Source organism: Tenrec ecaudatus, chromosome 7, assembly GCF_050624435.1.
Source record: "Tenrec ecaudatus isolate mTenEca1 chromosome 7, mTenEca1.hap1, whole genome shotgun sequence".
NCBI classification, from domain to species: Eukaryota; Metazoa; Chordata; class Mammalia; order Afrosoricida; family Tenrecidae; genus Tenrec; species Tenrec ecaudatus.
The window spans coordinates 75,959,594-75,972,263 of NC_134536.1; the positions used below are offsets into that span (position 1 = coordinate 75,959,594).

A 12,670-nucleotide genomic window follows, 5' to 3' on the forward strand; every position below is an offset into this window, starting at 1 on the left:
TTGGATTAAGTTAAATATAACTTAATAGGTAGACCAAAAAACCCTGTAATAACCGCTGATGAAGTTAATATTTCCTGTTAAAAAACCTGCTTCCCTTTGATACACATTTTCTTATTTGATTTTGACATGACATAATTGTCATTAGTCCCTTCAAAGTAAAGTTGGATTTGGTTTGAAAGGTCGCTCCATACTGACCCATATAGTTGAAATTCTTTGGGCAGGAGTGGTAAAGCTTTCTATAGTTCTTGTAGCTCGAATCCCTTAATAGAAGAGAGCAGCTGTACTCATTAGCAGAATCGAACTGTAAAACTAAAACTTTAATTGCATCAACCCTCTCCTGTTCTTTCTTACCTGGCAATAGGCATGACATTTAAACAATAAAGAATTACAGAAAACAGTGAGTTGCTGAAGCTGGAGGGAAAGCATCGCAGGGCAGAGAAAGAGCAGTTCCCGAGCCTGGAAGGACCCGCTGGCATTGGGGCCCCTCTAACTCAGATATGAGTCCGTGCTCAGACCGTGCATGTAACGTTTCTTGCATTGTCTGTGAAATGGAGAAGTGTCCCATGAGGAAATAGGTATAGAGCCTCACATGATGCCCATACATATTAATTGAACAAAATAATTTCTGAGAGTTTGAAGGCCATCGCCAAAATTTGAGGCCCTGCATCCCAAGATCTCCCAGAGTTGTGACACTAATTTCAGATTCAGGAGTTTCCCAAGGACCCACAGAACTCATTGGGAACTATTGTATTCATACTTATGGTTTCTTACTGGGAAAAGAGATTAAAGCCAGTCAAGTGACAATGTGCATAAAGTAGCGTTCCAGAGAAATGCCAAGTGCAGGATGTTGGTTGTCTTCTCCGTCTGGTATCAATAAGGTACTCTCGACATTGGTTTGTGACAATATACACAGCATGCTGCCAGCCAAGAACGCTCATCTTCGCTAAATATTCAGTTTTTATTAGGGATGCATGACCTAGAAATGGTTGGCTGATTGATTAACCACATGGTTGATTTTAATTTTGAGATGATTGAAATCATGTGATCCAACCCCTCGATCTTGTTTTAATTGCATTTCATGTCTTATTTTGCTTTCTGCACCTGTGGGGTGGGGGTAAAAAAAATGCTTATTTCTTGGTTTTTCTTGGAGGACCTCTAGTTTTTACTTAGGAACAGCTTGTATTTAGACCAGTAACTGATTATCAAGCAAACTGAGTATCTTATAAGAAGGTTCTCTGGGCTTTCTTGTTGGAAAAGTGGAATTATTCTGGTCTCTGTAAGGATATTTTGGCTCTGTGAAAGTCCCTTTTAGTGTTCTTCCTCACTGTAGAGACTCTTCCGGATCGTTGAGATACCCGAGAAGCGACTTGACTAACAAGGGTGGCACTCGCCAAGCTTTCCATTCTGTGGGCAAGGTTAAGGTGCCTTGTTGACTGGCCCAGGGCATATGGGGCTGTTGCTTTTTATATTCATGGTCCTTTAAGGTTATAATAGAATTCTGGAAATCCCTTTCACAGAACAGGATGTAGCAAACGCAACCTAATGTACATCGCACATGTATTTCATGTCTTTTGAAGAGAAAGTGTATGTTGCCAAATGTATAAGGGTTTAGTATATATTTGGATTTACCACACACATATCTTGATAGTTGTTACTGACTTAGGTATTGTCTGTTTAAAAAATTTACTGTATATAAGCGTGTGATTTCACTCATAGACAAAAGTGTCCAATCTATGTATCCCATGCTTTCATGTGTTGTGGAATTACCTCTAGAGTTTTTTTTTTAATATTTCTGTGAAATATATAATGACCTACTAATGCAGGAAACCAGTGATAGCAGTGAGAAGCAAAGGGGCAGTGTCAACTTGAAAGTAAAACTAAAGGTTACTCAACATCACAAATGTGGAATTAATGAATGCTATTGCTTACAATTTAGCAATTTCACACTGGACAATCATGATGATCCTCAGAAACAATGAAAAATTCTCTAAGTTCATCCCCTCACAGAAGGGTCACAAGGAAGGACAAGTCAGCCAGGGTGCACTATAGCACCGACGAAACACAACATTCCTCTAGTTCTTTAGTGCTTCCTCGCCACCACCCCTGCCCGCCCCCTCTACTATCATGACCCCAGTTCTGCCTTACCCATCTGGCTAGACCAGAGCATATATACTGCTACAGATAGAGGTAACAACACACAGAATCCAGGACAGATAACCCCCTCAGGACCAATAATGAGAATAATGATACCATGAGGGTAGGGGGAGAAGAGGGAGAAAGGGGAACTGATTGCAATGATTGACATGCTAACCCTCTCCCTCCACCCTCCCCAGGGGGACGAACAACTGAAATATAGGTGAGGGGAGATAGCAGATGGTGTCAAATATGAAAGTAAAAATAATTTTTAAATTATTAAGGGTTCACGAGGGTGGGGAAGGGAGAAGAAAAAGAGCTGATACCCAAGGGCTCAAGCAGACCAAAAATTGCTTTGAAAATGATGACAACATATGCACAAATGTGCTTGAGACAATTCATGTGTGGATTATTAGAAAAGCTGTGAGGGCCCCCAGTAAAGTGATCTATTAAAATTTAAAGGTGAACTTCTCCAGGTTGTTAAAAAATTGGCTCCAGTGAAAGCTACAAGACTAATGCAAATGCAAGAGGGCCCTGCGCTCGATATGGTGACATTGCTACTGATGTGGCGTGTGGGCCAAACACAAGAATGAATCTGAATCTCCCTCTTAGCATGTTGGTGATCAGTGCCAAGGCAGGAAGCTTGTTTGAGGTGCTTGTACAAAAAGTTGGCCCAGACCAAGGTGTTTGCCATGTCCAAATCATAAGCAGCCCTGTTTCTTAGAACGCATCATGAATGTTAAGCGATCCAGGCTACAGTAAATGTTTTTCTAAGAAGTATGTTGTAAAACTCTTTGCCATGGTATTAGACATTCAAGAAATTGCAGCTAATGCTTAATGATAGAGAAAACATTTGTACTTCACATCTCTCATTATGCTATACTTTTAAATATATGTAATAAACAGTGGATGTAACAGCACTACCTTCCCTTTCTAGAGACAATTGGAATCAAATTGGAACTTTGTGGAAGAGCTGCTGAAAAAGTCCATCAGTGTTCAGGTATGCATTGAAAAAAAAACTGCTGAATTTTAACTACAGATCTTATTTGGAAGAACCAAGCAATCTATTCAGATGATTTTAAAAAACAAATTAGTTTACCTTGTAAAAATGGGAGATAGAATCCTAATTTTGTGTCTGAAGAGTGAAGAGTCACTGAAAAGTTAGTGTCTTTTAAAAAAAAAATTACTATTAACAGTTAAAGGAAGGACAAAGATAGTTACTCAGGTTGGCAACATTGACAAAATGTGTTCAAAATAAGTGGTAGATACTTTGGAACTATAAACCAGGCATCGACTGGGAGATAGTGAGTCTAGCAGATATAGGGAGCTAGTCGGGGGCGTTGGAAATTCAGCTGTACCCCCATCACAGCAGGAAGGTGACTTGCCGAGCTGAGCAATTTGTCTTACAGGCTTGAGTCATGCTCTAACTGATAAGGTCCTGTTTCTGAGCACTCATTTCGTACCTTATCATTTTTCTTTCCGTAGTGTAGTTAAAGTAGTGCTTCAGGGCCCAGTGGGCAGACTTGACCTCTTTTTAAAATAATTTCAGATATGGTGTTCATCACATCTTTAAACATGTTGTATTGTAGCTCAATAGGTTTGTTCTTAAGGGCCACAGTGCACATTACCCTTTATATAAGTTTAAGAAAAATCAAGTCAAGAACATTTTTAAGTTTGGAAAATAAATTCCTATTCTGTTAATAGAAGTTGTTTAAAAATTACTTTTAAAGAGAAATAACTGAAATGTGCTAGTGTAAATTTGCATTTACATGACATGGGGTAGTAGTCATATCTCTGGAAATTAGTCTTAGTAACTTTTCGTTTACCTGCTATCTTTTAACACTTAATATTTTGCAGTAAAAGCAGGTGTGAATGCACTTAGTTATGACTGTTTGAATTCTGACTTAAAAATTCTAGCTTAGATTGTGGTCCACAGACATTGCAAAAAGAAACTATCAGAAACAACACAACCAGCACCCTTTTAAGAGTGCTTTATCCTACCACTTTGAAAGGTTTTGTATATTTTAACTTTTCCCTTTTTTCTCATTTCTCTCAAATGGCTTCCTTTTACTTTTTGGAAACATTGCTTTAGTAACTCAAGACGTTTCTCACATAGTTTATATTTAGAGAATGTAGAGACTCTGAAAACCAGTCACCATTTGCATCGTTTCTATTAGCTGTTGAACTGATCTTTCTTCCTTAGCCTAGTTCAGAAGCCTCTTTGTTAAAATGGAGTGAAATAAAATGTGCTGGTGTTTGGACGGTGTTACATTTTGCTGGCCAGTTGCTGCATCTATGAGCAGTTTTAAATTCTAAATGAAGTTGTTTAATTTTCTTTAAATTTCTCTCTGGCCCAGGTAGAAGCCAATAGTAAGATTCATCAGACAAGCAAAGACTTTTACTATTTGTCAAAGTCCTTGCAGTTCTACCAAACCTAGCCGACCTTGACTCACAGTGCCCGACGGGGTTTCCAAGCTTGTGACTCTTTACTGGAGCAGAAGTTTCAACGTTCTCCTTTGGAGCAGCTGGCGGGCTTGAACTGTTCTCCTTCCAGTTAGCATTGGGTGAATTTAGGGTTCCCTTCAGCTAAGTTTGAGTTAAGAGTATTAAGGAGCCTCTGGATATTTATATTAGCAAATACATATCCAGTAATGGTAAAAGATCAATAGGATGACACTTTGTCATTTATTTCTGTGGTATAGAAAAGTTTCTTTACTAAAAGTTTGAAAACTCCGTACAACCCTTTAATTGCTTGGAATGATAATATTTGCTTGCCTTTGGATTATGATTCCATATAATTTTGATTTAAAGGGAGGAAACTTGTTTCAGGAAAAAAATATTCTTAGTTCAGATGTCTTGCTCATAATGCTATAAAACTTATTTGCTATTAAAACTTACATTACTATGTTGCATAGTAAGCACTGCCAACACTAGTATTTCTAATGATAAAGGTTAAAACTACTTTGTAATAAATAATTCTGGAAATATATAGTGACCAACAATTTGGGTCTGTCTTGAGGCCTGAGGTTAGCACTAGGAAAATCCTGGGAAGGCAGATAGTCGTGCCAGAACAGTGAAAAGCTGTTGGGTTGCTTTATTGACTTGGGTTAAAGAAAGCGCCGTTAATCTAAGAAACTTTCCGTGTGAATATAAGTGCGGCATCAAGTAAAAGTAACCTCTTTTGTTTGGGAGAAAAGGTCATTATGATACTTAGAAGAAGTACTTCATTTTCTCAGGAATTCTCTGAAGTTGTCACATGCCTTGATTGTATCAAATTATATTCTTTAAGTAGTCTAAGACGATTTGCTGGGGTTCTTGAAACCAATTTAGTGGCTGCAGTAGGTGGTCATAAAGAATATGTTTAGACAGAGCTATCAGTTTGATTATGTCTGTTTTTCCCCTATTGAGGTAAGTGCAAAACTGACCGTGCTCATGCTGTGACTGCATCTCCAACAGAAACCCATTGCAATAATAACAATGAACGGCCCTGCCCCAAATAGATCGCAGTTCACATACCATTGTAGTTTTAACTAAGCAAATAATCTGTTTAACATAGTTTTCTGTCCACCTAAAGATGCTCTTTTAGGAAATAGATGCCTAGCTTTCCTTTAGTAAAGAAGAGGCTATGTTGTTCAGTCTTATTTCATAGATACAATGGAATAGATATTTGCTTTAGAAACAGAGACTGAAAATAGTAAACATTTATTTCTTTAAAGTAACACTATTGTTTTCATATGAAAAGGGACTCTCTTTTTAGGTTCATAGTATTTCTTTATAAAGACCAACTGATTTTCTGAGAGCATATGAAAAACAAAACAAAACTTGCAATCAAGTCAATGCTGACGCATAGCGACCCACGGTGGATTTTCCAAGATAGTCATTGTGTACAGGTGCAGAAAGCCCATTCTTCCTGAGAAGCTGCTGGCAGTTTTGAAGTGCCGACCATGCGGATGGATCACAGTCTAGAGTGCTTTACGGCCATAGAAGGGTATGTGAGGAGATCCTAAGCCAGCCTGAGAATTTTGAAAGGGTTAACTTAGTTGGTCAAAGACTCTTTAATTTGGAAATTCTAAGACCAGAAACCACTCAGAGAGTGATGAAATCAGAACATTATGTGGTAGTAATGTTCCAGTTACTAAGTGACAATCGTAATGTTTCATGAGCAGAGGGTCTTAAGTGGAAGATGGAAGTGCGGCACTCTGTAGTCTCTTTCGAGGTGGGCTGAAACATAACAGCCCAATCACTAGCTTGAAAACAGACCGTGTTCTCTTGGTGGTTTCTGGTAAGCTCTGGTGGGGCAGTGGCCGGTCCACAAGGTCAGCGATGGAAATCCGTGGGAGAGGGAGGGGCCTGGCCATCTCATAAACTGTTGCGTCTCAGAAACTCACTGGGGCAGTTTTACCCTGTCCCATAGAATCATGACGAGGCAAGCATCGACTGGATGGTAGTGAGGGCTTTTGTTTTTGAGAGTTTTACATAAAGGAATGTACCTACTTGTTAAAGAGTGTTTCTGCATAATGACTAGGCTAAAAGAGAAAATGTTTTCATTTTCACTTCAATGAAAGAATTTGACATGAAATATGTCCAAACTTGAATCTTTAAAGATGAAGATACCAAAACCAAACCCACTGCCAAGGAATCACTTCTGACTCATAGCTGGGATTAAAGAAAACTTTGCCTTTTAAAAAAGATAAAAGACACAAATTCCACGATGTGATACCCTCTTGCTTGGATGCAGTGGAAGAAGCATGGATCCTCACCAGGATCCTCACAGGGACCACAGCGATTCAGCTGGAGCACATCTGAAGCCATCTACCGTTACTGTTTATACACACACACACACACACACACACACACACACACACACACACCACTTATCAAAAACTTGAATTTTTCAGTGGATTTTCCACTAACGTTTTAAAGCGCGCACGTGTGTGTTGTGTGTGTGCTGCTGTTGTTGCTTGTTTGTTTGGTATCCTGGTTCAGGCTCAGGCTTACAGGTGACCCTACTGAGGACAGAATGAAACACTGCTTGGTCCTTGTCTCATCATGATGTTTGTGCTTAGTGTTGCGGCCCCTTTTGTCAATCCTTTCTTTTCCCTGACCCTCGGTTTTACCAAGCATGCTGTCCTTTTTCAAGGAGGAGTCTCTTCAGACAACGTGACCAAAGTATTGAGACAGAGTTTAACCATCCTCATTTCTAAGGAGCATCCTGACTGTCCTTCTCCCAAGACAGTTCCGCTTGTTCTTTTAGCAGTCATGCTACTGTTAATGTTCTTTACTTCCTCACTCATTGTTGGCCTTTTACATATATATGACATGATTGAAAAGACAGGGTCTACGTCAGGTGTCCCTTAGTCCCCAAAATAATATCTTTGCTCTTTAGCACTTTAAAGAGATGAAGATGTAGAACTAGGGATATTACTGCTGACCTTAGCTGAATCTTACTTGAAAGCAAGGTATTCCAGAACAAAACATTTCTTGTGTTTTATTAATGTTATAGGTTATAAAAAGCTATAGATAATATTGGGAAGAATGGAAATTCTAGAATACTTAATTATGGTCATGCAAAACCTGGACGTAGACCAAGAAGTAGAGTTATTCACTGCAGTGTGTCCTTTAATTTCTTGATTGCTGCTTCTGTGATCTTTGACTGTATGTCCAAGAAAATGAAGTTGTTGACAACTTCAGTCTTTTCTCCATTTATCATGTGTCTATTAATACAGTTGTGAGGATTTCGGTTTTCTTTGCATAAGCGTTATATTCCAAACTAAAGGCTGTAGTCTGATCTTTATCAGTCAATGCTACAAGTCCTTCTGGCTTTCAGCAAGCAAGGTTGTGTCATCTGGATGTTGCAGGTTGCTAAGGAGTATTTCTCTTATCCTGATGCCATGCTCTTTTTCATGTAGTCCATCTCCTAGATTTTTTTGGTCACCACGCAGATTGAGTAAGTATGGTGAATGACACAGCCCTGACGCACACCTCAGCAATGGTATCCTGATCGATGTATGGGCTTTGCATGAGCACAGTTAAGTGTTCTAGAATTTTTAGTCTTCACAGCCTTATCCATAATTTGTTATAATAAAACTCACTTCCATCGAGTTGATGCTTGATGTAATAGCAACCCCTGAGGGCAGGTAGAACTGCTCTTAAGATTTCCAAAACTGTAATTATTTATGGGAATTTAAAGGCCCCCTTTTCCCCCATGGCGTGGCTCATGGTTTTGAACTGCTGACCTTGAAGGTTGCTGTCCAACTTATAGTCACCAGGGCTCCTTTTAATTTTCTTCAGTTTCAGTCTGAACTTACATATAAACAACTGGTGGTCCTTTCCACCGTTTTCTGCTGGCCTAGTGTTGGATGAAATTCCCCACCGTCGGTTTTCTCATTTGCAGTCGGTTTGATTCAGGTGCATTCCATCTGTTGAGGTCCACATGGATAGTTACTGTTTTGCTGTTGAAAACAGGTATTTGAAATGAAGAAGTCATTCGTCTTGCAAAATTCTATCATGAAATCTTGAGTTAGGTGTTTTAAAATCACCAGAACCATATTTTCCAACTCCTCATCCTCCTCCTTCATCTCCAACTTTCACATTCCAATCCTCAATTATCAATGCATCTTGATTGTAAGTTTGATCAATTTCAGACTGATGAAGTTGGTTGTCTTCAATTTCTTAATACTCTTTTAGTCTGTGTGTGTAAATTTAATTAATAGTTTTATTGAGTTCCATAGGTATATAAATATTATCCTGTCACAGACAGCATTGTACTTCAAGATCTTGAAATATTCTTTCTGATAATAAATGTGAAGCTGTTTCTCTTGAATCTGACTTTCCTGGGACAGTGAACCGTGATTGTGCTTTTCAAAATCTTAGTTCCTTTTATCTCACGAAAACATAGGTATTGATCTTTATGCATTCCATTTCATTTTTAATGACGTCCAATTTCCTTGATTTTGTATTTCATAAATTTTGGGTCCTGATTGTTAATGGATGTTTGCACCTATTCCAGTTCATTTTGAATCATGCTTCATCAACACATGGCCCCTGCCCCCCCCCCCCTGCCATTTTTTTTCTGTATCATTGATGTTGACTTTACGTTGAGGACGTACTTCTTACCCAGTTGTATTTTGAGTGCCTACCAATGGAGGGGCTCATCTACTGGTGCTTGATCTGCAATGTTCTACTTGTAAGGTTTTCAGTGGCTAGTTCCTCAGACATGGTCACCATGGGTAAATTGCTGATATTTGAAGTACTGGGGTTCAGCTTCCAGCCTTGCAAGAATATACAACCCATACTACTACGCACTGGCAGGCAAGTGTGGTGTTTATGCGTGGTATGCAAATAGTAATAGCGTGCTTTAGTGCCAGCCCTGTGCCCTACAAATCGCTGTGAGCCTAGGTGTGGTTTAATGTTTTCAGAATAGCCTCAAAGAATGGTAGCGATGTAACCTGGCCTCGTTTTGGTTTGCTTAGTCTGTCTGAGAGAAGTTAGGTCCTGATGGCATAGGGGGCTCCGAGGTAAACTGGTAATGGAAGGTCAGCAGTTCAGACCCGACAGCCGTCCCCAGAGGGAGAAAGTTGAGGCGGCCAGCTCCTGCAAAGATGGGCAGTGTCAGAAAGCCAATGGACTAGTTACCTTCTGACCTGTCGGGTTGTGAGGAATTGGAATCAACTCTGAGACACCGGGTATGACTTTTAGAAGCCATGTAAGTTCTTGGTGAAAGGAGCCCCCCAAATCTGGCCTCAGCTGTGTTCATCAAACATCCGTGGAGGGCCTCTGACAAACGAAGTATTGCGTCAGTCCCTGGGTAGACGATAGAGATTATTATCCCAGCCCACCGAGAGAGCTCACGGACTCCTCAAGTAATCTGTGTCTCTGATGTGAGTACTAAGCCCGTTAGGTCAGAGGGGTTCTCAAGCCTGTACTCTGTAGAAGCAAACGGCCACATCTTCCTCCCATGGAGCGGCTTGTAGATGCGAGTCCAGTAGCTTCTGACTAACAGCTGATTGCTAAGTCACTGCACTACCATGACTCCTAGTGCTGTGGCTTACGGGGGCATGGTGTGCTTGAAGCACTTCAACATGAAGATCAAGGATGGTAGCCTTCAATATGGATTACTGTATATACTCATGCATAAGCTGGGTTTTTCATCACATTTTTAATGCAGTTTTTGTGGTAAAATTAGGTGCCTCAGCTTTATATTTGGGTCAGCTTAGACTTGAGTATATAAGTACATCTTAAGGTAAAACCGTGCACGCACACAAACACACCCACACACACACCCTCATGTATTCTGCCACCTCCTGCTGCCTTGTTATGTTATATATTTCTTAGCAGTTATAATTGCTTGAATTTTCTTGATGTCTCCTTTTTATTTCCTCTCCAGAAGTATAAACTCTCTTACTACATAAACCATGTCGGACTTATTCCTTGCATTATGTCCATTGGAGCCATGCCCGGTATATGCTGTGCTTTAAGTTCAGGGGTGTATTTTTAGCAAAGAACTCAGCTGGCGCTGTTAGGTAATTGTTGGACTGCTACCTGCAAGGACATTGGTTCAAACTCCCTGCTCTCAGAGAGAACAATCCTGCTGAAGATTTACAGCCTCGGATATCCTACATAGGTCACCATGATTTAGAATTGACTTAATGATGGCAGGTTTGGGTTTGGGGGTTTATTTTCCAACAAAATTGTTACTATTTTTAGTGATCATCCTGAAGTCATCTTGTTGATTAGGACTAATAGTGAACTGTGTGTGTCAGTCTGGGTGGACCAGAGAACTAAATCCAGAGGCACTCGTGTGTGTAAGAGAAAACTATATCAAAGAGCAATGTACTTTAAGGAAACATCCCAACCCAGTCCAGATCAAGTCCATAAGTCTGGTATTACCCCATATGGCGATACTAGTCTGTAAATTCCTCTTTAGACTCACACAGCCCTGCAATGACTCCTAATGCAGGAAGATCACAGGCCAGTGGATAGAAAGTCTTGTGCATCCGATGGTGGTGGAAGCATCTCAGTCCTGGCATGGGTCTCCTTGTGGCTCTTCCAGCTCCAGAGCTCTGGTGTATCAGCGTAGCTCCATGTGGCTTGTCATCAGGAATATGAAGCAGAGAGTGTATCTGGTCTCCAGGGAACTATTTATCTCCTTCATGCCTCCAGAGCAGGTCATCAAGCTGCGACCTGATTGACAGGCTACACGCCACCCCTTCGCAAGGTGACAGGAGATTATGTAACTACCACACCATGTGTGTTGAATTAAATATGGACAGGATTTCCCCCCTTCCTTTTCTTCCCACCACCCTTCTACTACAAAATAATTTGATAGTACATGTACTCTGTCAGTCATCTCCATTTTATTTTTAAAATCATTGGGTGCTCATAGAACTCTTATCACAATCCATACAGACATACATTGTGTCAAGCACATTTGTACGTTTGTTGCCATCATCATTCTCAAAACATTTGCTTTCTGCTTGAGACCTTGGTATCAGTTCCTCATTTTGTCCTCTCCCTTCCTACTCACCCCTTCCCCCTCCCTCATGGACCCTTGATAATTTATTAATTATTATTATTTTGTCATATCTTACACTTTTTGACATCTCCCTTCACCCACTTTTCTGTTGTCCATCCCCCAGGGAGGAGGTTATATATAGATCCTTGTAATCAGTTCCCCCTTTCTATCCCACCTTCCCTCTACCCTCCTGGTATCGCCACTCTCACTGGTCCTGAGGGGTTCATCACTCCTGGATTCTCTGTGTTTCCAGTTCCTATTTGTACCATCCTCTGGTCTAGCCAGATTTGTAGGGTAGAATTGGGATCATGATAGGTGGGGGTTGGGGAAGCATTTAGGAACTAAAGGAAAGTTGTGTGTTTCATCGTTGCTACACTGCACCCTGACTGGCTTGTCTCCTCTCCTCAACCCTTCTGTAAGGGGGTGTCCAATTGCCTACAGGCGGGCTTTGGGTCCCCAATTTGCACTCCCCTCATTCACAATGATTTGATCTTTTTTGTTCTTTGATGCCTGCTACCTGATCCCATCGACATCTTGTGATCACAATAAGAGCAATTTTTGTAATCTTGTTAGAAACATTGACCGTGTGCTTCAATAGGACTTAACCATTTAGATATGAATGCATCTTAATTATTTGATAATTTGTAGCACTTCTTTTATTCTGGTTCAGGTTTCCTATTCCATTCAAGTATGAAACACTTTAGAATTTTAAATAACTAATAACTTAAAAACTAGGCTATGTAATTTTTGTTTTAGAAATAGATAAATGGTATAAAAATTAGGATTTGGAAGTATGAGAATATGTCAAAATATATATTACTAGCAGGGTTCCAGCTTATACACGCACAGGTTTATTTCTAAGGAAACATGTTTAAACATGGTACAACATGGCTGCAAATGGGTCTTTCTTGCTCATCTTCGTTTTGGTCAGGTGCCTTCACAAAATGGTTCAATCAGAAGAGGGGCTTCCAAGGGGGTCTGCTGGGCCAATTAAATGCAAGGCAGAGCGGTCAGCTCAGAAAG

At 40.2% G+C, this 12,670-nt stretch overlaps 1 protein-coding gene across 1 annotated transcript in view; it reads left to right on the plus strand.

Moving 5' to 3' along the window:
* The window catches only part of MMS22L (MMS22 like, DNA repair protein), a 131,706-nt gene that overhangs the window by 30,802 nt on the left and 88,234 nt on the right, over nt 1-12,670 (plus strand). Inside the window, exon 11 of the mRNA XM_075554749.1 lies at nt 3,071-3,133. Coding sequence (XP_075410864.1) covers nt 3,071-3,133 — 63 coding nt within the window. The remainder of the gene's footprint in view (nt 1-3,070; nt 3,134-12,670) is intronic.